The sequence below is a fragment of the Salmo salar genome, chromosome 20 (genome assembly GCF_965601325.2).
Source record: "Salmo salar chromosome 20, fSalSal1, whole genome shotgun sequence".
Taxonomy (NCBI): domain Eukaryota; kingdom Metazoa; phylum Chordata; class Actinopteri; order Salmoniformes; family Salmonidae; genus Salmo; species Salmo salar.
Window position 1 is genome coordinate 8187031 of NC_138310.1, and position 27966 is coordinate 8214996.

The following is a 27966-nucleotide window of genomic DNA, read 5'->3' on the forward strand; positions in this document are numbered from 1 at the left end:
ATAATCCTAATCCTAGCTCCTAAGCCTAATTCTAACCCTAACTCCTAAGCCTAAAATAGCCTGTTTCCTTGTGGGTACCGGTGAAATGTCCCCACTTGTCTCTCACTCTCACGCGCGCACACACACACACACAGTTTCTAAAACATTTCTGTGCACAAGAAGCATCATGGAGAATTGATATAGAACAATAGGCTCAAAAGACAAAAGGACAAATAGATAATATTTACTTAGGGTTTAATTAAAAGCCAGGTGAAACATTAAAATACTGAAACGGCCCCCAAAAAATATTTTGCTTCCTTTTTTTTTACAAATCAGTGGTTAACAAATAGGATTATTCAAAACATTTTTGCAAAAGCAGCAAAACATTCTGATTGTTGTCTTTTAAAAAAGCCCTTAATATTGTGTGTATGTGGTGTGTTGTGTGTGTCTGTGTGCTTTTTCAGTTTCATAAACATATTAACACAAGCAGTTAATATCAATATTCATTTGAAACGAGAAGAGGGAAACAAAAGTGCATATTAATACTATGTATAAGTCACACTGAAAATGTCACAGAGCAGAGATACCCCTACAACCTACTAAGGCTTCTGTCCCTCCCCCTCCCAGCTCTCTCTGTCCTGGGTTAATGACGCATTCATGTGCCAATTGGAACTATTAAAACTCTGAAATGTGCGACTTGCTAACTGGTTGTAGTTATACACTTGCCCCGTTCAACAAGTTAGCAAGTCGGAAATTTCGGAGTTTCCGAGTTCCGACTAGCAAGTGAACGCGGGTCAAACAAGTGGAGATCAGGTTTACAAAATTAACAGTAGAGTATCATTGCAGCAGAGGAGCAGTTTCGCCATTTTGTGTAAAAAAATGGTAGACACTGTAGTGCTCAACATCACATTTTGTGGTACTGTCTCCTTTACTAGTGGGACTCCCCGCCCTACACCTTGGGAAGGTTCACTACATCTCTAATGAATAGCCCAGTTCTACACTAGTGCCATCTCTGCCACAAGGGGAGAGGGAGAGAGAGAGAGCGAGAGAGAGAGAGAGCAGGAGCCAGAGTTGGGTTGAAGCCATTTGTGACTGCTGAGGCAAGCTGGTAAAACTTGGTTTAATAATCCCTTAGTACACACACGGTGTAAACTTAAGGCTACATAATAGACAAAGTGCATGCCTTGACAGACGGCCAAGTGCAAAAGATCAGTTTGTTCATGAATCTGAAATCTGTTGGTTCTCAATGTCTTCTCAACAATTTAGTATCTACAGCCTAGCTTGGTATGGATGATGTGACGACAAGGTTTGGGTGACATATTTGTAAAGCTCCAAGTCAGGGGCCTTATGCACTGTGTACCCCACAGCTACTGTAGACTACTGTAGGCCTCAACAGCATAGCCCCTTTGGTACACAGCTTAGGATGGCGGAATCATTGGTCAATCCACAGGCACTAAAAGACAAGGAGGAAACCTGCCTGGTCAAATGTGTGTGCGCATGTGTTTTTAGCCTGCATGGTGGGTGCCAACCTGAACCCAGTGGTTTGGAGGCCCCTCCTCATGTGTACAGTAAGCCTATAGAGTACCATGGTATGAGTCATAATCGTTTTTCCACCATTCATTTTTACCGTAGATTTTAGAAACACTTCAAATAAGGGCTGTGTTTCGTGTAAATCTCTAGGACAATGTGACTTTTATCAATATATTTGCCTGTATTTACCCCCCCAAAAATAAAATGCTAATTTGTGGCTATCATAAAGAACTACAAATGCTTTTGATGATCTGGGCGAGACTGCCGAATCGAGGCAAAGGTAAGAATATCTGGATTAACTATCTAATGTTAGCTAAATGTAATAATAAATAAATTGTCAACATTTATTTAAATTGACAATTATGTAAACTGCCTTGTGAATGTTTTAAATTGACACAAAACCAGTTAGCAAAGCTGTCAGTTACAGATGACGTGCATGAGCTTGCAGGGATTTGTAGACTTGCATGATGTCTACTTTGATGCTAATTCGAATTTTCGAATCTGAGAGTAAATAGAGCTAAATATATTGATAAAAGTTACCTTGTCCGACAGATATTTACATGGTTATCAAAACCCCAAGCCAGGGTAAGCCTAAATGAAACACAGACGGTATTTTAAGTGTTTCTAAAATTCCCTAACAGAAAAATGAATGGTGGAAAAAACGATTGGAACCATTTCCCCGTTTGACCGCTAGGGGCTCTACAAGAGGGCTCAGGGAGACAGGTAACAGCATGAGGTTATCTCAAAAGGCACAGGAGACGCCAGACTAGGGGCAAACAACAACAACAACAACAACAACAACAACAACAACAACAAGGGGTTCTCCTCTGTCAATAAGCGGCATGTTCGAAAATATTCTTCAAATTCTCAGCGATACTTATGTTTTCTTTGGCCAATACCACACTCTTGAGCTGATACAAATGAAGGTGATGTGAAAGTGACATCAAAAGAGTATGGACTTAATGTTATGTTTCAAATTATAGTTACAGAATTGGGCTAATAGGGGGCAATGTGGGTCAAATATTGATGGCTGTTCAAAGCCAAAGATTAACTTCGTAATTTGTTTCCATGCATTTCAGCCCAATCAAAACATTCCTCTCACTGTAGCTCCCAAGGCTGTCCGATTTCTAAATAGGACATTCCCAAGGTCTATGAATTCATATAGTGTTAGAACGTGAGTACAAACTATGTACTGTACTAGCACCAGAGATGTCAAATCCTGGAGAAACCATGGTCCCACACCTGGTAAAATACTGCTTTAACACTGTACAAGAAGCAACACATCTTGCTAATGTCAATAACTATTGTCATTAGTTATTGACATGTACACATATTCCTGTGTACCCTCAATGCTATTCTGAGATCCCAACGATGTTACATTTAGGCTGTTCTCAAGACAACTGAACGTATGAGGATAATATTATGTACAATTACAATTATTATGATTGACTTGAGAGGCTTCACACGTAATAGACAGCTGAGCCCAGTTTACCTTTGTATGTGAGCATGATGAGAGAGATACACACTCAATAAAGCCCAGAAAGCCACATGGACAGTTAAGGGAGAAAGGAAGATCCCCGTGCTACAAAATATCACATTTTTAAAACAACCTTGTTAAAGAATTGTCCATGCAAGCACAAAAAGTCACGGCTAAAAAGACACAAAAGGAAGGAAAGTGCAATCCGATAATGAAAATCTGAGAAAAGTGCCATTACAGTACCAAAATTAGGCCATGACGCAGAAATAATAACCACATCCCACAAGTGTTGAACAGCATTCACACAAGGCAACCAGTATTCTCATAGTAAGCTTTAGCATCCCCTAGATCACAGGTGTCTAAACCTTGGTCTCTAGGGCATTACAGAGGGTAATCTGCTGGTTTGTAGTGGCAGACTAAATCAGTTTCCCAAACAGAAACAGACTGAGAGAACTTACAATACTGACAGCCCCTTCACCTACTAACTTAAGGCCTGTGTTTTCACTGACCACCCGAAGACCCAGAGACTCTCCAGGAGCAGCGCTGGGCTCTGCAGCCCCGGAGGGAGAATCCGACGTGGGAGGAAGACGAGGGAGAGGCCTGCCTCTCTGGCCTGGGTGGGTGAGACTGGGCGTGTAAGCATTACCAGAGACTGAATCAATCAGCTCTACTATTATCCTTTCCAGAACCTGTCTGCAACTGTATACCACTACCTTACACTGTATATTTTGAGTATACTCCACTTCCTAATAGTGGATGTGCACTTCCATGAGGGAAGGCTTTGTAGGGCATGTCTACCATTAGTAAGACAACTTTAATAGCTCATCCTTGGGGCATTGAAAGGTGTCATGGAAGTCAAATATCTCTATGTCCCCATGTCAACCCCAGATTAATGTTCCAATATCCTAGTCCGAAATAGGGGCGTAAGGACTATTTCAGTGTTCCAATTCAAATCTTTTTTGGGGGTAAAATCAGCCCAATTCTCACTTGGGTCTCGTGAGATCCTATCGCATAGCTATTTCAGTAGCTGTTGATGACTAGGACACGCATCCCGTGAAGAAAAGCTAAAAAAAAAAGAGCTACGTTTCACGCCATCCATCTATCTCCCACAGTCACCTGGGTAAAGCCGGGGGTGGAAATCTCAAACCCACAAATAGAACAAAGGTGGTAAAGAAAAACGTGTGACAAAGTCTTCTTTTTTCACATAACTACCACTTTTGTGCAAAAAGAAGGCAATAAAATACAGTAATAATGCTTTGTTAGTTATTGTTTTCTTCTTCCAACATGCCTGTTGTAATACACAATATCTTGGATTAATTAAGGTCTTGAAGGTGCAGTGGGTTATTAAGATGTTCTCAGCAGTCCAAAATCCAACTCCATAGCATTCAACTAAAAGACAGAACTACACATTCCGTTTGTTAACAAATGATTGAAGCAGCACACTCCCTCACAATGAAAACAGAAATGCACTCTGCAGCGCAAGAGATTGAAAGCAAGTGAAATATTTGGTCTAATACAGCATTGAAAACTACAGCATGTAGTTAAATAAATGGAAAGATTCAACTTTAAAGCGTAGCTCTACTCACACTGAAAAGACCAACATTGAAATTCATAATACTATGAATATATTCACTAACGTAGTCTATTAGACACCGTTGAATAAGAAAAAAATAACCCTAGTGAATCACATCTGAATGTAACACTATATGTGTAGATTGAAAGATTTCCGTATATTAACACTGATGATGGACTGGGCAGACATAAACCCCCAAAAAATAGTGGACCGAAAAGACAGGTACAAGTGTAAATTGTGTGTGTGCATGTATGTATGTTTAACTCTGTGTGTCATAAACATACTGTCTTTTTAGTGGACATCCTGAGCACCATTTTCAATTCCAGCTAAAGGAGTAGAAGTCCTGCAGTGACACCTGGGTTTTACCTGACATTGCAGCTTTATAAAAACATGCTGAGAGGGGGATGAAAAAGTTATCTTCCTCTATTCCTAATACCTTATTCCCTTCCTCCCCATATTTGCCATGTTATGGAGGAGGCAAGGAGAGGATGGCAAGGAGACAGGAGGGAGAGAACATGTCACAGCTTCATTTTTTGGTATAATACATGTGCTTTCAACACTCAGTGAGGACAAAAGACTACAGTTGACTTTAAAATACAGCTGTAATAAAATAAAGTTAAAAGAAACTAGAATTAAGGATATATGCAGGCAGGGGAGAAAACTCCTGTTTGCTCGCGGTGAGGGTTGATGATGGAACCCTGAGCAGTGCTGCCCCCTGTGGTATGGGGGAGTTAAGGCAAGCTGGCTGAGGGGCACCCTAGTGGTCAATTAAGACAGAGCAAGAAGAAATCTGTTCAGTTCGGCTTCTTACTCCCTCCCATGGCAGTGGTATAAAATAGCCCTCTGATCCAGAATTGCTATCAAGTGTTCACTTTGAATGTCATTGAGGGGGATTTGTTAAGCACTGTTGGCCTCTCCTCTTGGTGTTATGTGGGGGATCACGATGGGTGCTTGAACCACAAACCACCACCTTTGCTTGAGCTGGTACCTAAACCCAGACTACCACGTCTACTGCCCCTCCCTTGCACAGCTGATTCTAGAACAGTCTAGGGCAACATTTGGGATTCAAACCTCCAACATGGAGCTTCACTGGGATGAAACCCGGGAGAAAACAAAATGGTGTCAAACCTGTCCAAAGTGGAGGACAAAGTATGTGGGAGAGAAGTCAGACAGGCATAGGTGGTGGTCAGAGACTCTGAGGCAAAACACCCAACTCTGGGATGGGCTCTACTCTAATTTCAAATCCCTAAGCGAAATAAAACCAAAGAAAGCATCCTTCCATGTGTGTTGAAGCAGAGCTGGCGCCCCATGGCTGCTGGTCTTGTCCAGTGTGCTAACAGTCTAATAGACGTGAAGGCAGTGGTAACCTCCCCATAGGGGAGTCTTAGCAGTGGTCTGTGGAATGGTCTTTAGCTTCTGTGTGACTGAGGGGCAGAGAGAGAGAGAGCCCTTTTGTTCCCAGTCTCGTCACCCCCAGGCTGGTGGGTGGATCTCAGGGGGAGGAGGCAACACTGGACTTGTCACTGAGGCCCAGCGAGGTGAAACCATCTTGGGCACAGAGAACTGCCCAAGCCTGGTCTATACCCACCCACCCACACCCACACACAATCGTACAGAAGGGAGACTTCGCTCTCCCGTCATGGAGAGGTGGTAGACTCATAGCTGGCTTCCTCAGTCTGGGGTGAGGGGTGAGAGGTCAGAAGCAGGAGGAGTCATGGAGGGGTGACAGCCTCAGGAGACATGGGGCGAGGAGGACGGGTGACTCGAGAAGCACCAGCCTCTCTTGGTGCGCAGCTTGCGTAGGATCTCCTCCTCACGCTCGCGCTCCTTCTGAGAGCGCAGGTAGCGGTCCTCCTCCTTCAGGAACCACACTGGAGGCCACCGCTGCTTCTCAAAGTGCCTCTGGTTTTCTACATGCAGAGAGAGAGGGGGGAGAGAACGTAAGACATACATAAATAGATATAGAAAGAGAAAGAAAGCGTGAATATAAGGGACCAAAAAGTAACGTGAGAAACAAGTGAGAGATGGGGAGCGAAGTTGGGGATTGGAGGTGGGACTGGAGGTACAAAGCAGATGAAAAATGTAGAATAGAGCGGACGAGGAGACACACAAAGATGTAGAGAAGAGAGAGAGAATGCGGTCTGTACCTGGAGACATGACCTTCATGTCTTTAGGGAACTTGCGACAGACGCTGTTGTAGTTGGTGCAGATGTGATGGAGACACCAGGCAGACAACTGCTTGGCATTGTGGAACTGCAAGGGATGAATGAATAGGTGATCAGTCCATCAAAAAGGTCCAATGAAAAAAAAAGACCTCAAACTTTCTTACTTTACAAATAAGAAAGATGAACTTGAATGGGAAGTGGACAAATGACTTTTAAAGATGAATGTCACCTGTCATTGTAGAACAAAGTTTCTACAGTTGGGTATCTGATATAGGCATGAGCTATAGGGTGGTCCGATCCTTCTTGGATATCAATTAGAATGTTCTCTCCAGTGCAATAGTATTTTCCTAACAACAAAATGTAGTATTTGTATTATGTGTATTGCAGTAACAGTGTCATCAGTACAACTGTCATTCAGAGTATACGGTACGTGTAAAGACTCACCTGAGCCAACTCCAGGTAAGCCAGCACCTGTCCGTCGATGTCCACTCCCTTCATCGACCACTGGAGCAGCTCATTCACAGCATGCTGCTCTGTGAGGGCAACAAGGCGTGGCAGACACAGCCGGTTGGATAGGACGATAAGCTCAATAGGCTCCAGGTCAGGACAGGGCGAAAGCAGCCCACAGTACATGAACTCCAACACTGCACGCATACAGGAGCTACTGGTGTCAGGGATGGACACCTGGAGGAGGGGGAGAGGGGGAGGGAAGAAAGTTGGATAGAGAGATTCAAATTTTGTGAATTCGAAAATAATAATACTATGTCTTCTAAACTCAGCAAAAAAAGAAACGTCCTCTCACTGTCAACTGCGTTTATTTTCAGCAAACTTAACATGTGTAAATATTTGTATGAACATAACAAGATTCAACAATTGAGACATAAACTGAACAAGTTCCACAGACATGTGACTAACAGAAATGTAATAATGTGTCCCTGAACAAAGGGGGGGGGGGGGGGGGGGGGGGGGTCAAAATGAAAAGTAACAGTCAGTATCTGGTGTGGCCACCAGCTGCATTAAGTACTGCAGTGCATCTCCTCCTCATAGACTGCACCAGATTTGCCAGTTCTTGCTGCGAGATGTTACCCCACTCTTCCACCAACGCACACCTGCAAGTTCCCTGACATTTCTGGGGGAATGGCCCTAGCCCTCACCCTCCTATCCAACTGGTCCCAGACGTGCTCAATGGGATTGAGATCCGGGATCTTCACTGGCCATGGCAGAACACTGACATTCCTGTCTTGCAGGAAGGAAATCACAGAACGAGCAGTGTGGCTGGTGGCATTATCATGCTGGAGGGTCATGTCAGGATGAGCCTACATGAAGGGTACCACATGAGGGAGGAGGATGTCTTCCCTGTAACGCACAGCGTTGAGATTGCCTGCAATGACAATAAGCTCAGTCCGGTGATGCTGTGACACACCGCCCCAGACCATGACGGACCCTCCACCTCCAAATCGATCCTGCTCCAGAGTACAGGCCTCGGTGTAACGCTCATTCCTTCGACGATAAACGCGAATCCGACCATCACCCCTGGTGAGACAAAACCGCGACTAGTCAGTGAAGAGCACTTTTTGCCAGTCCTCTCTGGTCCAGCGACGGTGGGTTTGTGCCCATACGCGACGTTGTTCCCGGTGATGTCTGGTGAGGACCTGCCTTACAACAGGCCTACAAGCCCTCAGTCCAGCCTCTCTCAATCTGCTGTGGACAGTCTGAGCACTGATTGTGCATTCCTGGTGTAACTTGAGCAGTTGTTGTTGCCATCCTGTACCTGTCCTGCAGGTGTGATGTTCGGATGCACCGATCCTTTGCAGGTGTTATTACACATGGTCTGCTGCCACTGCGAGGACGATCAGCTGTCCTTCCTGTCTCCCTATAGCGCTGTCTTAGGCGTCTCACAGTACGGACATTGAAATGTATTGCCCTGGACACATCTACAGTCCTCATGCCTCCTTGCAGCATGCCTAAGGCACATTCATGCAGATGAGCAGGGACCCTGGGCATCTTTCTTTTGGTGTTTTTCAGAGTCAGTAGAAAGGCCTATTTAGTGTGCTAAGTTTTCATAATTGTGACCTTAATTGCCTACCGTCTGTAAGCTGGTAGTGTATTAATGACCGTTCCACAGGTGCATGTTCATTAATTGTTTATGTTTCATTGAACAAGCATGGAAAACAGTGTTAAAACCCTTTACAATGAAGATCTGTGGAGTTATTTGGAATTTTACAAATTATCTTTGAAAGACAGGATCCTGAAAAAGGGCCGTTTCTTTTTTTGCTGAGTTTAGTAGTTATTTAAGTGATAATGCCAGAGAAGCCAGTGTTTGGAGGATATATTTGCATGGGTGTTGTTAGGCCCGAGACTAAGTTTATGAAAAAAAATGGTTTACATCCCTGTTATTGTGCATTTCTCCTTCGCCAAGATAATCCATCCAGTTGACAGGTGTGACATATCAAGAAACTAATTAAACAGCATGATCATTACACAGGTGTACCTTGTGCTGGGGACAATAAAAGGCCACTCTAAAATGTGCAGTTTTGTCACACAACAATACCACAGATGCCTCAAGTTCTGGTTGACATTCCTGCTCACTGAAGGAAAGTTCACCAGAACTGTTGCCAGAGAATTGAATGTTCATTTCTCTACCATAATGTATTTTTTATAGAATTTGGCAGTATGTCCAACCGGCTTCACAACCACACACCACATGTAATCACACCAGCCCAGAACCACCACATCCGGCTTCTTTACCTGCGGGATCATCTGAGACCAGCCACCCGGACAGCTGATGAAACTGAGGAGTATTTCTGTCTGTAATAAAGCCCTTTTGTAAGGAAAAACTCCTTCTGATTGGCTCATGTGAAATCCATAGATTAGGGCCTATTAAATGTATTTCAATTGAGATATTTCCTTATATGAAATGTAATTCAGTAAAATCATTGAGATTGTTGCATGTTGCATTTATATTTTTGTTCAGTATAGATTGATATATAGTCCTATACTGTATATAGATGTCCTAGCCTACCCTTTTCAGGTAATACATTCAATGCAGTATTAGCCTTATATTTAGGTAATTCATGATTGGTTATGAATAATAAACTTCTAACGTATAGCCTCTGTCTCTTGTGCAATACACTAGCACCTGTGCTCTGCTGGCCTCTCCTTAAAAAACGCTCCTTAGCTCTTGGAGTCCCATGCAGGAAAAGCTAGACTGAATAGCTTGCTGGACATCTTTTTTTGTTGTTGTTGTTGCATTTCTTATAGAAAGACTATTCCAAGGGATGCAAGCTCTTTTTTGCTGAATGTTAAATGTAGTAGCCAATAGAACTCATGGGTAGTTTGAAAGAAGAGCGAACGCACGATGGCGGTAGGCTATAGCAGTTATTTATTCAGACCCATAACCATTCAATCTTGGGGAAGAAAAGTGAAAGACATCTGCATCTAATTCTAGTACTATATTATAAGAATGTCATTAGAATGATGAGGACAAGGACAACAAAACATATTCCATTTAACTGTTGAAAGCGAGGAAGGTAAGAAGCAACAAGAGAGAGAAAGAGGAGGTAGGCTAATAGCATTAGGGGAAACATTATGAAAGTTATATATGCGTCAACGTACTAATTATACAAATAGGCCCTATTATATTTCAAAATTAAAATCAAATTCAATAGCCTATACTTGTCACTTTGTAGGCCGCATGTGCTAAACCAGAATCGCATGTTTTCTTCTGCTTTATCATGGTTTGAACGACGTGTGTAATTCCAGTCCATACAATACAGTATAATACAATACAGTAATACAGTTCACACTCAAAAATATTAGCCTACTGGAGATAGTTTCATGTATTTACCCAGGAGAGCTAGCCACATCTATGGGATTTTATGTTTTTCTTTCATGCGTAATGTGCAGCAGCCTACATCATATACAGTGCATTCGGAAAGTATTCAGACCCCTTCACTTTTTCCACATTTTGTTAAGTTACAGTCTTATTCTAGAAGGGATTACATTTTTTTTTCACCTCAATCTACACATATTACCCCATAATGACAAAACAGAAAGAGAGAATTTTTTGCAAATGTAATAAACTGAAAAATGACATTTACATAAGTGCTTCACCATAGGGATGGTGCCAGATTTCCTCCAGACGTGAGACTTTGCATTCAGGCCAAAGAGTTCAATCTTGGTTTCATCAGACCAGAGAATCTTGTTTCTCATGTTCTGAGAGCCTTTAGGTGCCTTTTGACAAACTCCAAGCGGGCTGTCAAGTGCCTTTTACTGAAGAGTGGCTTCCGTCAGGCCACCCTACCATAACGGCCTGATTGGTGGAGTGCTGCAGAGATGGTTGTCCTTCTGGAAGGTTCTCCCTTCTCCGCAGAGGAACTCTGGGGCTCTGTCAGAGTGACCATCAGGTTCTTGGTCACCTGTCTGACCAAGGCCCTTCTCCCCCGATTGCTCATGGTGGTTCCAAACTTCTTCCATAAGAATGAGGGAGGCCACTGTGTTCTTGGGAACCTTCAATGCTGCAGAAATGTTTTGATACCCTTCTCCAGATTTATGCCTCGACACAATCTATAGACAATTTCTTTGACCTCATGGCTTGGTTTTTAATCTGACATGCACTGTCAACTGTGGGTCATATAGGCAGGTGTGTGCCTTTCCAAATCATGTCCAATCAATTTAATTTACCACAGGTGTACTCCAATCAAGTCTCAAGGATGATCAATGGAAACAGGATGCACACGCAATTTTAAGTCTCATAGCAAAGGGTCTGATTACTTATGTAAATAAGATATCTGTTTAAACATTTTAATACATTTGCAAAAATGTCTACAAACCTGTTTTTGGTTATGGGGAATTATGTGTAGGCTCTGTACTGTATTTGGTCTTTTTTGGGCTTGTGCTCATTAAATACCATTAATGTAGGGCTCATAAAATGTATTTAATATATGGCTCATCAGGCTCAGATAACATCAGGTTTGAAATTTTATGCTCTAATCAAATCCAGACATATTTATATGCTTTAATGCTTTTGAATGACACTTCCTGTTTTGGCGGGAAATACCGGGTTACCCGGGAGAAAAGTGATTTATTCTCGGGAAGGAACATTTGTAAAATACCGGGAAAATATTCAACTCTAACCCCAACCTTCAATGTAAGGGCATGGGTGGGTGGATCTCGTAAGTAAAGTGATGTCAGAGTGATGTCACAGGAAGTAGCGTGGGGGAATGGGGTTGTGCAAGGTGAAGGGCAGTCAGTCTCCAGTTCGAGTAGAACCTTTTGATCCTGCCAGAGATGAAAGCCCCGGCCTGCCAGGGGGGTGTTGATGCTAGCTAGCGCTGTAGCTAAGGGTAACAACCTCAAAGCACCCCAGAATAACCCCACTGGGCCAGTCACCCATAGAAGGCTTGGATGTCATTGTGGGACAGAGCTTGAAGCAGAGCTGTGGGATGGTCCGAGGAGAAAACACCTCTGACTGGACCATTTACGTAAGCACATCCAAAACGGAGCAGTACACACAAAAAGAAAAGCTAATGTGTCCCCATATCCGGATAAAACAAGTACAAAAGTACAGCTAGAGAAAATAAGGTAATATTCCCTCACTGTGTCCTGCTCCAATAAGATTGTCTGTTGTTGGAGCAGTAGCACACAGGCTGACCAGAGCTACCCATACAGGCAGAATGGGCTGGGCTGAGGTACAATAGACATGTGGCTGTGTGGTTCTTTGAAGAGTTCGATTCAGGAAAACATTTAACCTCTCAGGCACATTGGATCAGTGTTCATTTTGTCAACAACGGCCATGAGGAAAAATACTCGTCAACAACCTATTTTTCCTGACTAAAACTATGACGATAATCAGACGAAATGCCCTGCAAAAAAATGATTACAAATCACTTCTCATTTTAGTTGACGAACATCTAACGAGACGGGAATTCCATGTGAGATCAATGGACATATAATTTGACATGAAGCTGCTTTTCATCAGTTTTGTCCAATCCTAAACATGCTATTGCAGAATATCCTCTCATTGACAGAATTGACATCTTTCAGCTGCACGGTCAGATTGAGCTGATCTGCCCAGCCCTCCTACACAGCTCCCAGGTGGTCACTTAGGTCACTAGTCAATCTTTTGAACTGATGTGAAGCCAGGACATTTGACTTGTAACTAACCTCAGCTATACTTAAGAAAAACATAAACGCAACATGTAAAGTGTTGGTCCCATGTTTCATGAGCTGAAATAAAAGACCCCAGTAATTTTTCATACGCACAAAAAGTTTATTTCTCAAAAATTTTGGGGACAAATTTGTTTACATCCCTGTTAGTGAGCATTTCTGGTTTGCAAAGATAATCCATCCATTATTGAAATTGATGCATGTCGCATTTATATTTTTATTCAGTATAGAAACAATGTTTAATCTCTCTCTTACTTTCATGTAGGCTATTTTCGCTTTGATCACATCAGAAGTTCTACTTTTCCATGTGCTCTTCATCTGTGTTGCCGCTCTCGCGCCGCGGTCCTCGAATGCGAGTTGTGGTTGCCTTATGCTATGGGGAAAATGAATGCTATTTGTTGAATTTTAGGACGACAGTAATAGTTTCGGGATTTTTGGAAAGCTCAAATTCTACCCTTTAAGGAAACCAACTTATTTACCCCCTTGTAGGTTATGACGGGGAGAAAACCAGAGCTGTTAATTGTATAATCTGTAGCCAAGGCTTTACGCCTATATGGTTAACTATGGCTGGCATTAGTTACAATCAGCAACAATATCAATGTTGCCAGCCAATCTATACGAGGGGATAGTAGGCCTAGTTGGACAAGGCCATCTGCCTAAATATTCACTATTTAATAGAAAAAAATACACTGACTATTATGTGACTAAAATGGTTGTGAATAAAACTAGACAAAAATGGTCTAGTTTTAGTCGACTGATAATGACTAAAACTAACAAAGGATGAAATGACTAAAATGTGACTAAGACTAAAAGGTATTTTAAGACTAAAACTAAATCTAAAACAGCTGCCAAAATGAACAATGCCACTGGAGAAAAGTGTCCGAGGAGAAGTTCTGTTAACCTGTTGGGTCTAGGGGGCAGCATTTGCACGTCTGGATAAAAAAAATGTACCCGATTTAATCTGGTTACTAATCCTACCCAGTAACTAGAATATGCATATACTTATTATATATGGATAGAAAACACTCTAAAGTTTCTAAAACTGTTTGAATGGTGTCTGTGAGTATAACAGAACTCATTTGGCAGGCAAAACCCTGAGACATTTTCTGACAGGAAGTGGATACCTGATGTGTTGTATTGACTTTAAACCTATCCCATTGAAAAACACAGGGGCTTAGGAATATTTTGGCACTTCCTATTGCTTCCACTAGATGTCACCAGCCTTTACAAAGTGTTTTGAGTCTTCTGGAGGGAGATCTGACCGAACAAGAGCCATGGAACGATGATGTCCCATTAGACACCTGGCGCGCGTGTTCATGTTGGGTACCCTCGTTCCAATACGTTATAAAAGAGTATGCATTCGTCCACCTTGAATATTATTCATGTTCTGGTTAAAAAAGGCCCTAATGATTTATGCTATACAACGTTTGACATGTTTGAACGAACGGAAATATATTTTTTCCCCTCGTTCATGACGAGAAGTCCGGCTGGCTTACATCATGTGCTAACGAGACGGAGATTTTTGGACATAAATGATGAGCTTTTTTGAACAAAACTACATTCGTTATGGACCTGTGATACCTGGAAGTGACATCTGATGAAGAGAATCAAAGGTAATGGATTATTTACATAGTATTTTCGATTTTAGATCTCCCCAACATGACGTCTAGTCTGTATCGCAACGCGTATTTTTCTGGGCGCAGTGCTCAGATTATTGCAAAGTGTGATTTCCCAGTAAGGTTATTTTTAAATCTGGCAAGTTGATTGCGTTCAAGAGATGTAAATCTATAATTCTTTAAATGACAATATAATATTTTACCAATGTTTTCTAATTTTAATTATTTAATTTGTGACGCTGACTTGACTGCCGGTTATTGGAGGGAAACGATTTCCTCAACATCAATGCCATAGTAAAACGCTGTTTTTGGATATAAATATGAACTTGATAGAACTAAAAATGCATGCATTGTCTAACATAATGTCCTAGGAGTGTCATCTGATGGAGATTGTAAAAGGTTAGTGCATCATTTTAGCTGGTTTTATGGTTTTGGTGACCCTGTCTTTGACTTGACAAAACATTACACACAACTCTTGTAAATGTACTGTCCTAACATACTCTAAATGTATGCTTTCGCCGTAAAACCTTTTTGAAATCGTAAAACGTGGTTAGATTAAGGAGATGTTTATCTTTCAAATGGTGTAAAATAGTTGTATTTTTGAAAAATTAGAATTTTGACATTTATTTGGATTCAAATTTGCCGCTCTTGAAATGCACCTGCTGTTGATGGAGTGCACCACGGGTGGCACGCTAGCGTCCCACCTAGCCCCAAGAGGTTTTAAGAAAAATAAAATACCAGATTCATGAAGACTGCTCTATCCTTAGTGCAGTGTATTAGTTGACGGTAGGCCATGACCCCCCCTCCATCTTGAAACTTGTTCAGAACCTGGAGAGGGTCCAAGTGTGTTTCTCTCATGAGAGGAGAGCAAACAAAGGCACACTTATTCCCACAGCCACAGTGACGGCCAAGGAGTTACAGGGGGCGATTTTGGGAGGGATAGAAAGAAAACTGCTGGGACTGCAGATTGCAACATCGGACCATGGTAACCCCCTTCTCTTCATCTTCTCCCACCCGCCCTCACACACATGCGCACACACAGCATATACCTTTTTAAAAACTTTGCACCACTCTGACCGCTAGGGGTTGTTAAGCAATAAGGCACAAGGGGTGCGGTATATGGCCAATATACCACAGCTAAGGGCTGTATCCAGGCACTTCGCAACATATGGTGGTGGAAAAAGTACCCAATTATCATACTTGAGTAAAAGTAAAGATACCTTAATAGAAAATGACTCAAGTAAAAGTGAAAGTCACCCAGAAAAAGTCTAAAAGTATTCGGTTTTAAATATACTTAAGTATAAAAGTTAAAGTATAAATAATTTAAAATTGCTTATAATATGCACATCAGACAGATTTTTTACAGATAGCCAGGGGCACACTACAATAAGCATTTGTGTTTAGTGAGATCTGAGGCAATAGGGATGACCACTCACTCTTGATAAGTGAGTGAATTGGACCATTTTCCTGTTCTGCTAAGCATTGAAAATTAGTACTTTTGGGTGTCAGGTAAAATGTATGGAGTAAAAAGTACATTATTTTCTTTAGGAATGTAGTGGAGTAAAAGTTGTCAAAAATATAAATAGTAAAGTACAGATATAAAAAAAAAATACTTAAGTAGTACTTTAAAGTATTTTGAATGTTTTATTTTATTTAACTAGGCAAGTCAGTTATTAAGAACAAATTCTTATTTACAATGACGGCCTACCCCGGCCAAACCTGACGACGCTGGGCCAATTGTGCGCCCCCTATGGGACTCCCAATCACGGCAGATGTGATGCTGCCTGGATTCGAACCAGGGACTACAGTGATGCCTCTTGCAGGGAGATACAGTGTCTTAGACCGCTGTGCCACTCGCGAGTTTACTTAAGTACTTTATACCACTGATATCAACAACCCCCCAAGGTGCCTTGTTGCTATTATAAACTGGTTATCAACGTAATTAGAGCAGTAAAAATAAACGTTTTGTCATACCCGTGGTATACGGTCTGACATATCATGGCTGTCAGCCAATCAGCATTCAGGGCTCGAACCATCCAGTTTATAATACATTATAACTGGGCTTAGCGTCAGATAAGTTGAGAAGGTAGTGATTCAATTACAATTTTTGTTTTACATTTCATCCTTTAACCCAATATGTTGGTCAAAAGGTTGTATTAAAAGGAGAACAAGACATTTTAAAAAGTCTCAGAGCAGTCTCAACACCACTATTGAGCAATGCCATGTGGTCTAGCCAGAAGAGGGTTAGAGGTGGGTAGAGCTATGGGAACCACAGGGGTCCTTCCTCAGTCCCAGGGGTGCCCCTCACCTGCCTGTCTCTGTGCCAATTAGGAGAATGTCAGCATGGCAGTGACCCTTTATTATGGCAGAAAGATCAAGGTAGAGACACAGTTGGACGCTCCTGTTCAAAGTTCTCTCGCCCAGACAGAGGAGCGGGGGAATGAATGGACACAGCGCTAGTTCACCAGAGACACAGAGACAGGGAACGTTATGGGGACACAGGGCAATTTAGGGATGATCTACAGTTTTCTGTCATTCAGTATCCTTTCCCAACTCACCCTCGTTGGTTTAGGAAGTGATTGGTTGACAGAAAAAGAGGAAATGGAGACAAGTAACTTTAGAGAACACGACAGAGAAAAGGTAGCCGGGGGGGAAAAAAGTTGAAGTAAGCGGTGTCAAAATGTCAAACGGCACGTCGTCAGAAACCAAACCGCCGTTGCCACCACGAGAAAAATTTTGAAAGAGAAAGAGAGGAGAGAGAGGAGAGCAAGAGGAGCTGGAGAGTGGTGGCAGTAATGCCTCCTACTATTATACTTATGTTGCAAACGTACCCTGTCCCTCCCTCCCTTCCTTCCTTCACCCCTTTCATCGTGTCTCCTGTCACCGTTAGTCTTGTGTGAGAGGAATGTGACAGGCTTTCACACTCAACTAGCCAGAGATAAGCCACTGGGGCACACACACTCATATGGAAAACCACAGATGTTATTATAGTTTTGTGATTTTTCTATTAGCTTTAATTTCTATTTGTTTTTTACATTTTTATTTGAAATTCTATTGAGTTTCAGTTCGTTTTCAAACTTGATTTACTTGTTTTTATTTAGTTAGAGTTTTCAAAAATAATTTCTATTTCATTTTTATATTTTTAGTGTTATGGACAGAAGGTAGCCTTACGTGTGGGAGGCTAGGAGTCATTTATGTGTCGTAGGCCTATAGTTTGTGTTTTTTTGGGATGTCACTTCTTGCCACTGGGTGATGGGTCAAGTCATAAGTTTGGTTTGTAAAAAATACTAAGAGCTGATCCGGGAGGACCATGAACAATGAGCACTAGGTCCCAGTGTATATGGTTCCACTGCCACAGGTCTGTCCGGCAAGAACAAGTCCAGATGTCTTTAGAAAAGGTTTATTACAGATAACGGATCTTTAATGGATGACATCCTTATTCTGACCAGAGATTCTGTAGTGGTTACAGCATTACATTTACATTTTAGTCATTTAGCAAACGCTCTTATCCAGAGCGACTTACAGTAGTGAATGCATACATTTCATTTCATGCATTATTTTTTTTTTGTACTGGCCCCCCGTGGGAATCGAACCCACAACCCTGGCGTTGCACACACCATGCTGGCGTTGCAAACACCATGCTCTACCAACTGAGCCACAGGGAAGGCCAGCAACTAAGGTTTCTTATTGCATTCACGGTCCTTCGACTCTACAACCTACCCCTATTTTCCAGTTAGGTTTAAATTATAAATCAATCTTAAAGTGACTTGGATTTAAAAGGATAATCATCATTGTCCAACTCAGATTCAGACATTTCTGCCGTGCCGTTCAAAGCTACGGCCAGCTCTGGAGGTTGAGCAACGCATGCTGTGCCTTGTTGGAGGAGGGGTGATAGAAGCAGGCTGATATGCCCATAAGCGAAACAGTCAGTCCTTTCTTGATCCATCGGTCGACACACAGGGTTATTTTTCATGGCTCTTTCAGAATCTCATTAACTACCTGAGTTGCTGTATCCATTTGCAAAACAATCAATCCGTTTACTCTAGCAGTGACAGGACTTTTACATTTGGGACCAAGTGTTTGGTAGAATTTTCTGAAGGCTGGCTCACCTCGTGGACTTGCCAGACTGGAAGAATAAATTAACCAGTGCTTCTTCTCTTTTTTTTAAACTCATTTGAATTAAGGTTGTCATCTTTCTGCTCTTTTAATGCAAACTGCTAAAGTCGGTTGTCCTGACATGCAGCTACTAACAGCTGTTGGCTGTCTTACCTTGTCTTTATCCTGAAATTGATTATATGATTCTTTGTGGGTGCTGTTCAGATGAACTATGATAAACTCCTTACTCATCATCAGAAGGGCATTCAAACCAAACTCTCCCACCAGAGAGGGGCTTATTGAGTTTATTGTTGGCAGGACCAGAATAGCAGTGTTTTCACAGCACCGCATGAACACGAAGAGTGAGTCTAAAAATGTGTATGAAGGAAGTGAGAGCGGAGCGTGGCGAGACAACTCAAAGAGAAAGGTGTTAAAGAAAGCACTGTGCTGGCTGATGGCAGACAGATAGAAATCCATTCTCGCTCAAACGGAGGACAATTTTTTTGGTTGTTGCTTTGCTTAGCAGCAAGGCCCTGGAATGACAGTTTTTTCAGGCTCCGCTCTATTCAGGAGGAAAATAACTCAGAGAGGTGGTCAGGGTTGAAAACACTGAACTCTGTCTGAGAATACCCGGGCCAGGTCGATTAGAAAGGCCTGCTCCCTGAAGTGTTTTAGGGAGCGTTAGACAGTGATGAGGGGTGGTCATTTGACCACAGACCCATTATGGATGCAGGCAATGATCGCTGAGATCCTGGTTGAAGACAGCAGAGGTGTATTTAGAGGGCAGGTTGGTCAGGATGATATCTGAGGGTGCACGTGTTTACGGAGTTGGGGTTCTACCTGGTAGGTTCATTGATAATTTGTGTGAGATTGAGGGCATCTAGCTTAGATTGTAGGACGGCCGGGGTGTTAAGCATGTCCCAGTTTAGGTCACCAAACAGTACGAGCTCTGAAGATAGATGGGGGGAAATCAATTCACATACGGTGTTCAGTGGGTGGTCTATAACAAGCGGCAACGGTGAGAGACTTGTTTCTGGAAAGGTGGATTTTTAGAAGTAGAAGCTCGAATTGTTTGGGCACAGACCTGGATAGTATGACAGAACTCTGCAGGCTATCTCTGCAGTAGATTGCAACTCCACCCCCTTTGGCAGGTCTATCTTGTCGGAAAATGTTATAGTTAGGAATGGACATTTCTGGATTTTTGGTGGCCTGCCTATGCCAGGTTTCAGACACGGCTAGGACACCCAGGTTGGCTGAGTGTGCTAAAGCACTGAATTAAACAAACTTAGGGAGGAGGCTTCTAATTTTAACATGCATGAAACCAAGGCTTTTACGGTTACAGAAGTCAGCAAATGAGAGCGCCTGGGGAATGGGAGTGGAGGTAGGCTCTGCAGGGCCTGGATTAACCTCTAAATCACCATAGGAACAGAGGAGGAGTAGGGTAAGGGTACGGCTAAAGGCTATAAGAACTGGTCGTCTAGTGCGTTCGGAACAGAGAGTAAAAGGAGCAGGTTTCTGGGCGCGGAAGAATAGATTCAAGGCATAATGTACAGACAAGGGTATGGTAGGATGTGAATACAGTGGAGGTAAACCTAGGCATTGAGTGAGGATGAGAAAGGTTTTGTCACTAGGGACACCATTTAAACCAGGTGAGGTCACCGCATGTGTGGGAGGTGGAACAAAAGGGCTAGCTAAGGTATATTGAGCAGGGCTGGAAGCTCTACAGTGAAATAAGACAATAATCACTAACCAAAACAGCAATGGACAAGGCATATTGACATTAGGGTGAGACATGAGTAGCAGAGTGATCATAGGGACCAGTGAGTAGCTAGGCGAGCTGGAGACACGGCGATTCAGACAGCTAGTGTGCCGGGGCTAGCAGAAGGGCCTTAGGGGGACGTCGAGACGGAAGAGTCTGTTGTAGTCCCCTCGGACGGTTACGTCAGCAGACCAGTCGTGATGGATTGGCAGGGGTCCGTGTAGGCAGTAAAAGGATCCAGGCCAATTGACAAAATAGGTATTGTAGCCCAAGAAATTAACTGATGGACCTCTTCAGCTAACAATCCGATATGCTCTAGACAGCTAGCGGGCCGTGGCTAGCAGATGGGCCTTCAGGGGATGTCGCGATGGAGGAGCCTGTTGAAACCCCCACGGGTGGATTACGTCGGTAAACCAGTCGTGATGGATCGACGGGTCTCTGTGTCGGCAGTAAAAGGGGTCCAGGCCAATTGGCAAAATAGGTATTGTAGCCCAAGGAGAAGCTGATGGACCTCTTCAGCTAGCTGGGAGATGGGCCTAGCACGAGGCCAGATCCAGGCTAACTGGTGCTTGCTTTGGGAGATGCGTCTCAGACAGCACGAGGCAATGCATTAGTGACAAGGGGACCCATCTGCCTGCATCAGGCACAATGGCACTGCTCACAACCACAGCCACATTGGTGCCACTCCAACGGAGGCTTTGTCCATGCACCGCAAGGCCAGCCAGCTAAGCAGGGAAAAGGAGGGATGTGTGAGGGTTTTTGTGCTGAGATTTCAAACTGAGGTGAGTATGCAACCGTAAGCATCTAGGACTCTATCCCACTATCCTGGCTGCTCCACTATATAAATCTCACATGCACACATAATTACGGCTTCACATTGTCCAGTTTCTCAGTCTTTGTTAGATGTGCACCTGGCCACTGCATTGTGCCAGCGAAACGCCATAAAGAGTGCCACAATGGGACAAACATGAAGCTTTCAGGGTTACCATGGATACTGGCAAGCATCCCGGTAGCCTCCACTGTCGACCCCCACCCTCACTGCTTTTGGTGTTTTACAAATGTCCTTATAGACAAAATGACCCCCACCCTGCACCATGACCCTGTCCATTCCACCTTAACCCCCAACCCTCCCTCCCTGTAGATTCTGGCTGTTAGAGCATCTATCGGACCATGCCCGCGTCCTGGGGCTGTCGGCTTCCTGGAAGGGCTGTAACCCAAAGCCTGTAACCATACCTGGGGGATCTAGTTCGTCAGAAGGGCACAGGCAGCAGACACCCACAGCCCCCAGAGACAGGCGCTCACTCCCTGGGTGGGTCAGCCCGGTCCGTAGCCCTGTCCTCGAGGAGTAGTGTTTCTAGAACCCGAGCCGTCAGAGAGAAACTGGGGGTAACCGGACACCGCGTACAGGGAATACTGACCTGGATAAGGAGAGGGATGCTGGGACTCGGAGAATCCGGAACCATCCGGGCCACAGTCCCACAATATCCTGTGTTCTAGCTACTATATATAGCCTGTTGTGTGTTCCTGGATTGTTTCTCATGTATTGTTCACGGGTAGCTCTCTAACATGAATGCATGTCATGTTACGCTGTTTTCTTGAGGTCAATGGTTGAAGGAAAACAAGCTCCCTTTGCGATACATACGGTCTGCTACTCTACCATCTCTCTCAGCCTCCCTCAATAGCCTCTTCTCGATCAGATGCGGCTGTAAAATGACCGTATGTTGATACCAGGCAGGAATGCGGGCAGTATGTGTGGTTAGTGCTGTGATATGATATTCTGACGATTCCTCTTGTCCAGCAAGTTTTCTTTTTTTTTTTTTTTTGTCATTTAGCAGACGCTCTTATCCAGAGCGACTTACAGTAGTGAATGCATACATTTCATACATATATATTTTTTTTGTACTGGCCCCCCGTGGGAATTCGAACCCACAACCCTGGCGTCGCACACACCATGCTGGCATTGCAAACACCATGCTCTACCAACTGAGCCACAGGTATGTGTAGACAGGAAATGTATGTGTAGACAGGAAATGAAACAGGAAGTCCCGAGGCGAGTCAGCTCAGACGCGGAACCCTGTCTGCCTGCTGCTTTAAGCCACTTATCTGGTCAGTTAGCGTGGCAGCTAACTCTGTGAGCCCTTAGAAGAGGTGAAATAGGTTTATAGATTGGAGTGCAGAATAAGGCCGTTACGGTGACCATATTACAGCCACAACGTTTAGTCACGGTAATTAGACTTCTAAAAGCTCTGATGCTGCTGATGGTCATTAGTAGCCTACTAAACTTGCTAACTGCCCCACAGTCTATTGTCCCTCTAATCACTCTGACATCAATGCAAATGTAATCAAACACCTCATGAGCGCCCATGAGCTCATGTTGTGCAACATTTTTAGAGGCTATGTAATTGCGTGAGAAAGAGTTTTGATGGCCTCTATTAAAACGAGGAGGATCCCATCAGCTTTCCATAGGCTAGGTTTACCCAATTTTATTCAACAACTTTTCTAATATTAAGCACATTGATTCGCTTTAACACAGGAACATAGCCTACCTGGCTGGCATGAAAACACACCATGGGAAAAGCGTCCTTTATTTGCTATTTAAGTGCATAGATGACGTGTATTTTTTTCTCATGCCCCTGTTCCAAGACAGGCGCATGATAATGGTCCATTCTAAATCAAAACTAATTTCACACATATTATTGTGAATTACATTAAATTAAGAATAGTTTGATGGGTGACAATATTAGCCTATCACTTGTGAATGGTGTATTATCACTTGTGAATCATGCCCAGCTTGCACATTAAGGCACAAAACAGCGCATATATATTTTTTGCAACTTCGCACACCTCATGTATCCTAGCCCATAGGCCTATATGTTTTATATCACAACTAAATTGGCCAAATAACTTCTTAAAATTAAGCACAATCCGCTTTATAACCAGTGTAAAGCCTAACTGGCATACATAGGCTGTGCATGAGTTTCACCATAAAAATGCACCTTTATAATAAAGCATTACATGCATAATCGCATTTGCAATCACTTTCGAGAACAGTGTTTCCCCCGCTAATTGCTAGCATTTTGGAACATTAGCCCTTTTAGCCTACTGCCGTGTGCATATTGCTGCGCTTATAATGTGAAAAGAATTGCCTAAACAATCAACCTCATTGCTTTTAAACGTTTTTGGGATGCGAGTGGTTGTATTAATTTGGCATCTATCACATCCCACAACTGTCCCAGAGTATGTTTGGAATATTTATTTCTTGCACAGAAGTTGACCAAGAGAAAAAAATAAAAATAATGGCACAGAATTCTAAGCAAATCTTGTCTGCTAAATGAAACAGTGTGGCCCACAGCTATATGGCATAGCCATATCAGGACCTAACATAAGGCCAACTTAGAGTATGCTATTCTGTTCTTCTGAAATAGACTACATTCTCTTCATGTCATGTTTATTTAGACCTGTGTAAAATAAATCATGGATTTATTGTGATGGTGTAGGCTATATTAAATGGATTTATTCTACTTTTTAAAATGTAGATGTTCCAAAGGTCTGGATCAGTAGCTTGTAGGCTATGCCTAGAAGCCAGAAGATGCTAAACGTGTTTAAGCTAGTTAACAGGTCAATTACCGGGAGACCGGCACCTCTTGAGGTGCTGACTTGTTGCACCCTCGACAACTACTGTGATTATTATTATTTGACCATGCTGGTCATTTATGAACATTTGAACATCTTGGCCATGTTCTGTTATAATCTCCACCCGGCACAGCCAGAAGAGGACTGGCCACCCCTCATAGCCTGGTTCCTCTCTAGGTTTCTTCCTAGGTTTTGGCCTTTCTAGGGAGTTTTTTCTAGCCACCGTGCTTCTACACCTGCATTGCTTGCTGTTTGGGGTTTTAGGCTGGGTTTCTGTACAGCACTTTGAGATATCAGCTGATGTAAGAAGGGCTATATAAATACATTTGATTTGATTTGATTTATTTGCTTGACAATCACCAGCACATGTGTTCACACAATAGGAAGTTCCCCACACATTTAGCTTTAGCTAACACTTTGATATTTCTCCTACTGCTAGGTTCAACTGGGAAATGTGTGTCTGGTTTGACATTGTAACCCCAGCATCTCTCTCTCTCTCTAAGGGCAAAAAATCAAATAGTGATTTCATTTAACCAAATATTGCGATTGGACTTGAACTGTGCTGCTTGAATGACAGGGGGCGAGTCTTGGTGTGTGTGGGAAGCAGCCGCAAGAGGAGAGACGGAGACATCAAAAAGAGTAAACTATAAAAATGGACGTTACACGTGGCTGAGTGGCGTTTGAAAATATTGCATTCAATATGGATCTCGTGCGATATGGATATTGCGTATGTCAATATTGCAATTTCGATGTGCATTTCGATTAATTGTGCCATCTTACTCCTGACTCACCTCCTCGATGTAGCTCTCCATGAAGGATCCCCGGAACATGGCCGCCATCCAGTCGCAGCTGGAGATGAGCAGGGGCTTGTGGGCCGGCAGGTACCCATCGTCCAGGTGGAACACCACATCTAAAACCAGGGGAGGGAAAAGACTGAGCACTCATCTCGAAGTGAGCCACAGAGTCGAGGTTACAGAAAGACGGACGGACGCACGCACGCACGCACACACACACACACACAGACAAACGCAGACAGACAGATGCACACAGAGACATAGAGAGAGGTAGACAGAGCGAGAGAGAAATCAAAAGCTAGACCTCTATTTGACACACGGGAAGGATAGGGTGGCACACAGTGACAAGCAGAGTTGAGATACTAAGTTTGAAACATATATATATATATATATATATATATATATATATATATATATATATATATATATATACACACACACACCTTTGAAGGTCTCGAACTCTTTATTCTGTTTGGAGGCCCAAAGATGTCCTTCTAAAGAAGAAGCATTCTACAAAAAAAAATCTAAACCAATCCCTAGGGCAGATCTATAGGCCTCGCCAATCTTCATAGGGCATAGAAACCACTAGAGCGTGTAAATCATTTATATTCAGGAAGTACACTACATGACCAAATGTATGTGGACACCTGCTCGTCAAACATCTCATTCCAAAATCATAGGTATTAAATATGGAGTTGGTCCCCCTTTTCCTTCTATAAACAGCCTCCAATCTTCTGGGAAGGTTTTCCACTAGATGTTGGAACATTGCTGCTGGGACTTCCTTCCATTCAGCCACAAGAGCATTAGTGAGGTCAGCACGGATGTTGGTCGATTAGGCCTGGCTCGCAGGCAGCGTTCCAATTCATCCCAAAGGTGTTCGATGGGGTTGAGGTCAGGGATCTGTGCAGGCCAGTCAAGTTCTTCCACACCGATCTTTACAAACCATCTCTGTATGGACCTCGCTTTGTGCACGGGGGCATTGTCATGCTGAAACATGAAAGGGCCTTCCCCAAACTGTTGCCACAAAGTTGTAAACACAGAAACGTCTAGAATGTTATTGTATGCTGTAGTGTTAACATTTCCCTTCACTGGAACTAAGCGGCCTAGCCCGTACCATGAAAAACAGCCACAGACCATTATTCCTCCTCAGCCAAACTTTACAGTTCCAGATCCAACAATAATATCAAGGGTCTAGAAATCCTGGGCTTGAAAACAAAAAGGTGTCATTGCACACTGATAATTAATGTTCTTTTAAATCTACCATTTGGATCCCTCCCTAGCCTCAGAGCATCTAGACAATTTTTCAAACCTCTCTGGATTACAATCAAATTATGATAAGTGTACTATATTTAAACAATACGCCCCGAGGGGGTGTGGTATATGGCCAATATAGCACGGCTAAGGGCTGTTCTTATGCAAGACAACGCGAAGTGCCTGGATACAGACCTTAGCCGTAGTATATTGGCCATTTACCACACCTCCTCGTGCCTTATTGCATAAATATACCACAGTTGTCAGGCAATCAGCATTCTGGGCTCAAACCACCCAGTATATAATATGTATTGGATCACAAAGAAATACAACATTTACATTAGCGTGTAGTTTACCAATAAAATGGTCTGATGGTGAAGTGGAAATAATCTGTATTCATATCCCGAAATAAAAAAATTATCAATACAATACATTTGAATAGAAAGTTAGCAAAAATAGTTAAGGTCTTGCTACCGTCAAAAGGAAAATACATGTCTATTTGTGGAAAACTCACCCTGATTAACTCTTTAGTCATATCCCAGTTTACTCATTTGCTTATGGCCTTGCCTACACCTAGAAACTTGTTTTTGAAATTATATGAGCAAAAAATATTACATTTTATTTGGATGGCATGGCAGACAAAATTAAAATGCTGTATTTACAGAGCCTTCAGAAAGTATTCAGACCCCTTGACTTTTTTCCACATAAAAACTGAAATATCACATTTACATAAGTATTCAGACCCTTACTCAGTACCTTGCTGAAGCACCTTGGCACCGATTACAGCATCGAGTCTTGGGAAGGATGCTACAAGCTTGGCACACCTGTATTTGGGGAGTTTCTCCCATTCTTCTCTGCAGATGCTCACAATCTCTGTCAGGTTTGATAGGGAGCTTTGATTCACGGCTTTTTTCACGTCTCTCCAGAGATGTTTGATCGGGATCAAGTCTGGGGTCTGGCTGGGCCACTCAGGGACATTGAGACTTGTCCCAAAGCCACTCCTGCGTTGTATTGGCTGTGTGCGTAGGGTCGTGGTCCTGTTGGAAAATAAACCTTCGCATCAGTCTGAGGTCCTGAGTGCTCTGGAGCAGGTTTCATCAATGATCTCTCTGTACTTTGCTCCGTTCATCTAAATCATCCCCACAGAATGATGCTGCCACCACCATGCTTCACCGTAGGGGTGGTGCCAGGTTTCCTCCAGATGTGACACTTGGCATTCAGGCCAAAGAGTTCAATCTTGGTTTCATCAGACCAGAGAATCTTGCTTCTCATGGTCTGAGAGTCTGCAGGTGCCTTTTGGCATACTACAAGTGAGCTGTCATGTGCCTTTTACTGAAGAGTGGCTTCCGTCTGGCCACTCTACCATAAAGGACTGATTGGTGGAGTGTTGCAGAGAGGGTTGTCCTTCTGGAAGGTTATCCCATCTCCACAAAGTTCTTGGTCACCTTCCTGACTAAGGCCCTTCTCCACCGACTGCTCAGTTTGGCCAGGCGGCCAGTTCTAGGAAGAGTCTTGATGGTTCCAAACTTCTTCTATTTAAAAATGATGGAGGCCACTGTGTTCTTGGGGACCTTCAATGCTGCAGAAATGTTTTCGTACCCTTCCCCAGATCTGTATCTCGACACAATCCTGTCTCGGCGCTATAGAGACAATTTCTTTGACATCATGGCTTGGTTTTGGCTCTGACATGCACTGTCAACTATGGGACCTTATATAGACAGGTGTGTGCCTTTCCAAATCATGTCCAATCAAATTAATTTACCACAGGTGGACTCCAATCAAGTTGTAGAAAAATCTCAAGAATGATCAATGGAATCAGGATGAACCTGAGCTCAATTTTGAGTCTCACAGCAAAGAGTCTGAATACTTTTGTAAATAAGGTATTTGTTTTTATTGTAACAAAATGTGGAAAAAGTCGAGAGGTCT

The 27966-nt window shown here is 43.0% G+C and overlaps 1 protein-coding gene across 2 annotated transcripts in view; it reads right to left on the reverse strand.

The window, feature by feature from the left end:
* Window positions 1-217: 217 nt before the first annotated feature.
* The window catches only part of LOC106580155 (rho-related BTB domain-containing protein 2), a 94165-nt gene continuing 66416 nt past the window's right edge, over window positions 218-27966 (reverse strand). For both annotated transcript variants that reach the window (XM_014160896.3, XM_014160895.3), the window contains 4 exons: window positions 24787-24905; window positions 7169-7408; window positions 6707-6812; window positions 218-6469 (listed from right to left, as the gene is read on the reverse strand). In XM_014160896.3, the coding sequence (XP_014016371.2) occupies window positions 6291-6469; window positions 6707-6812; window positions 7169-7408; window positions 24787-24905 (644 nt within the window). In that variant the 3' untranslated portion in view covers window positions 218-6290. The remainder of the gene's footprint in view (window positions 6470-6706; window positions 6813-7168; window positions 7409-24786; window positions 24906-27966) is intronic.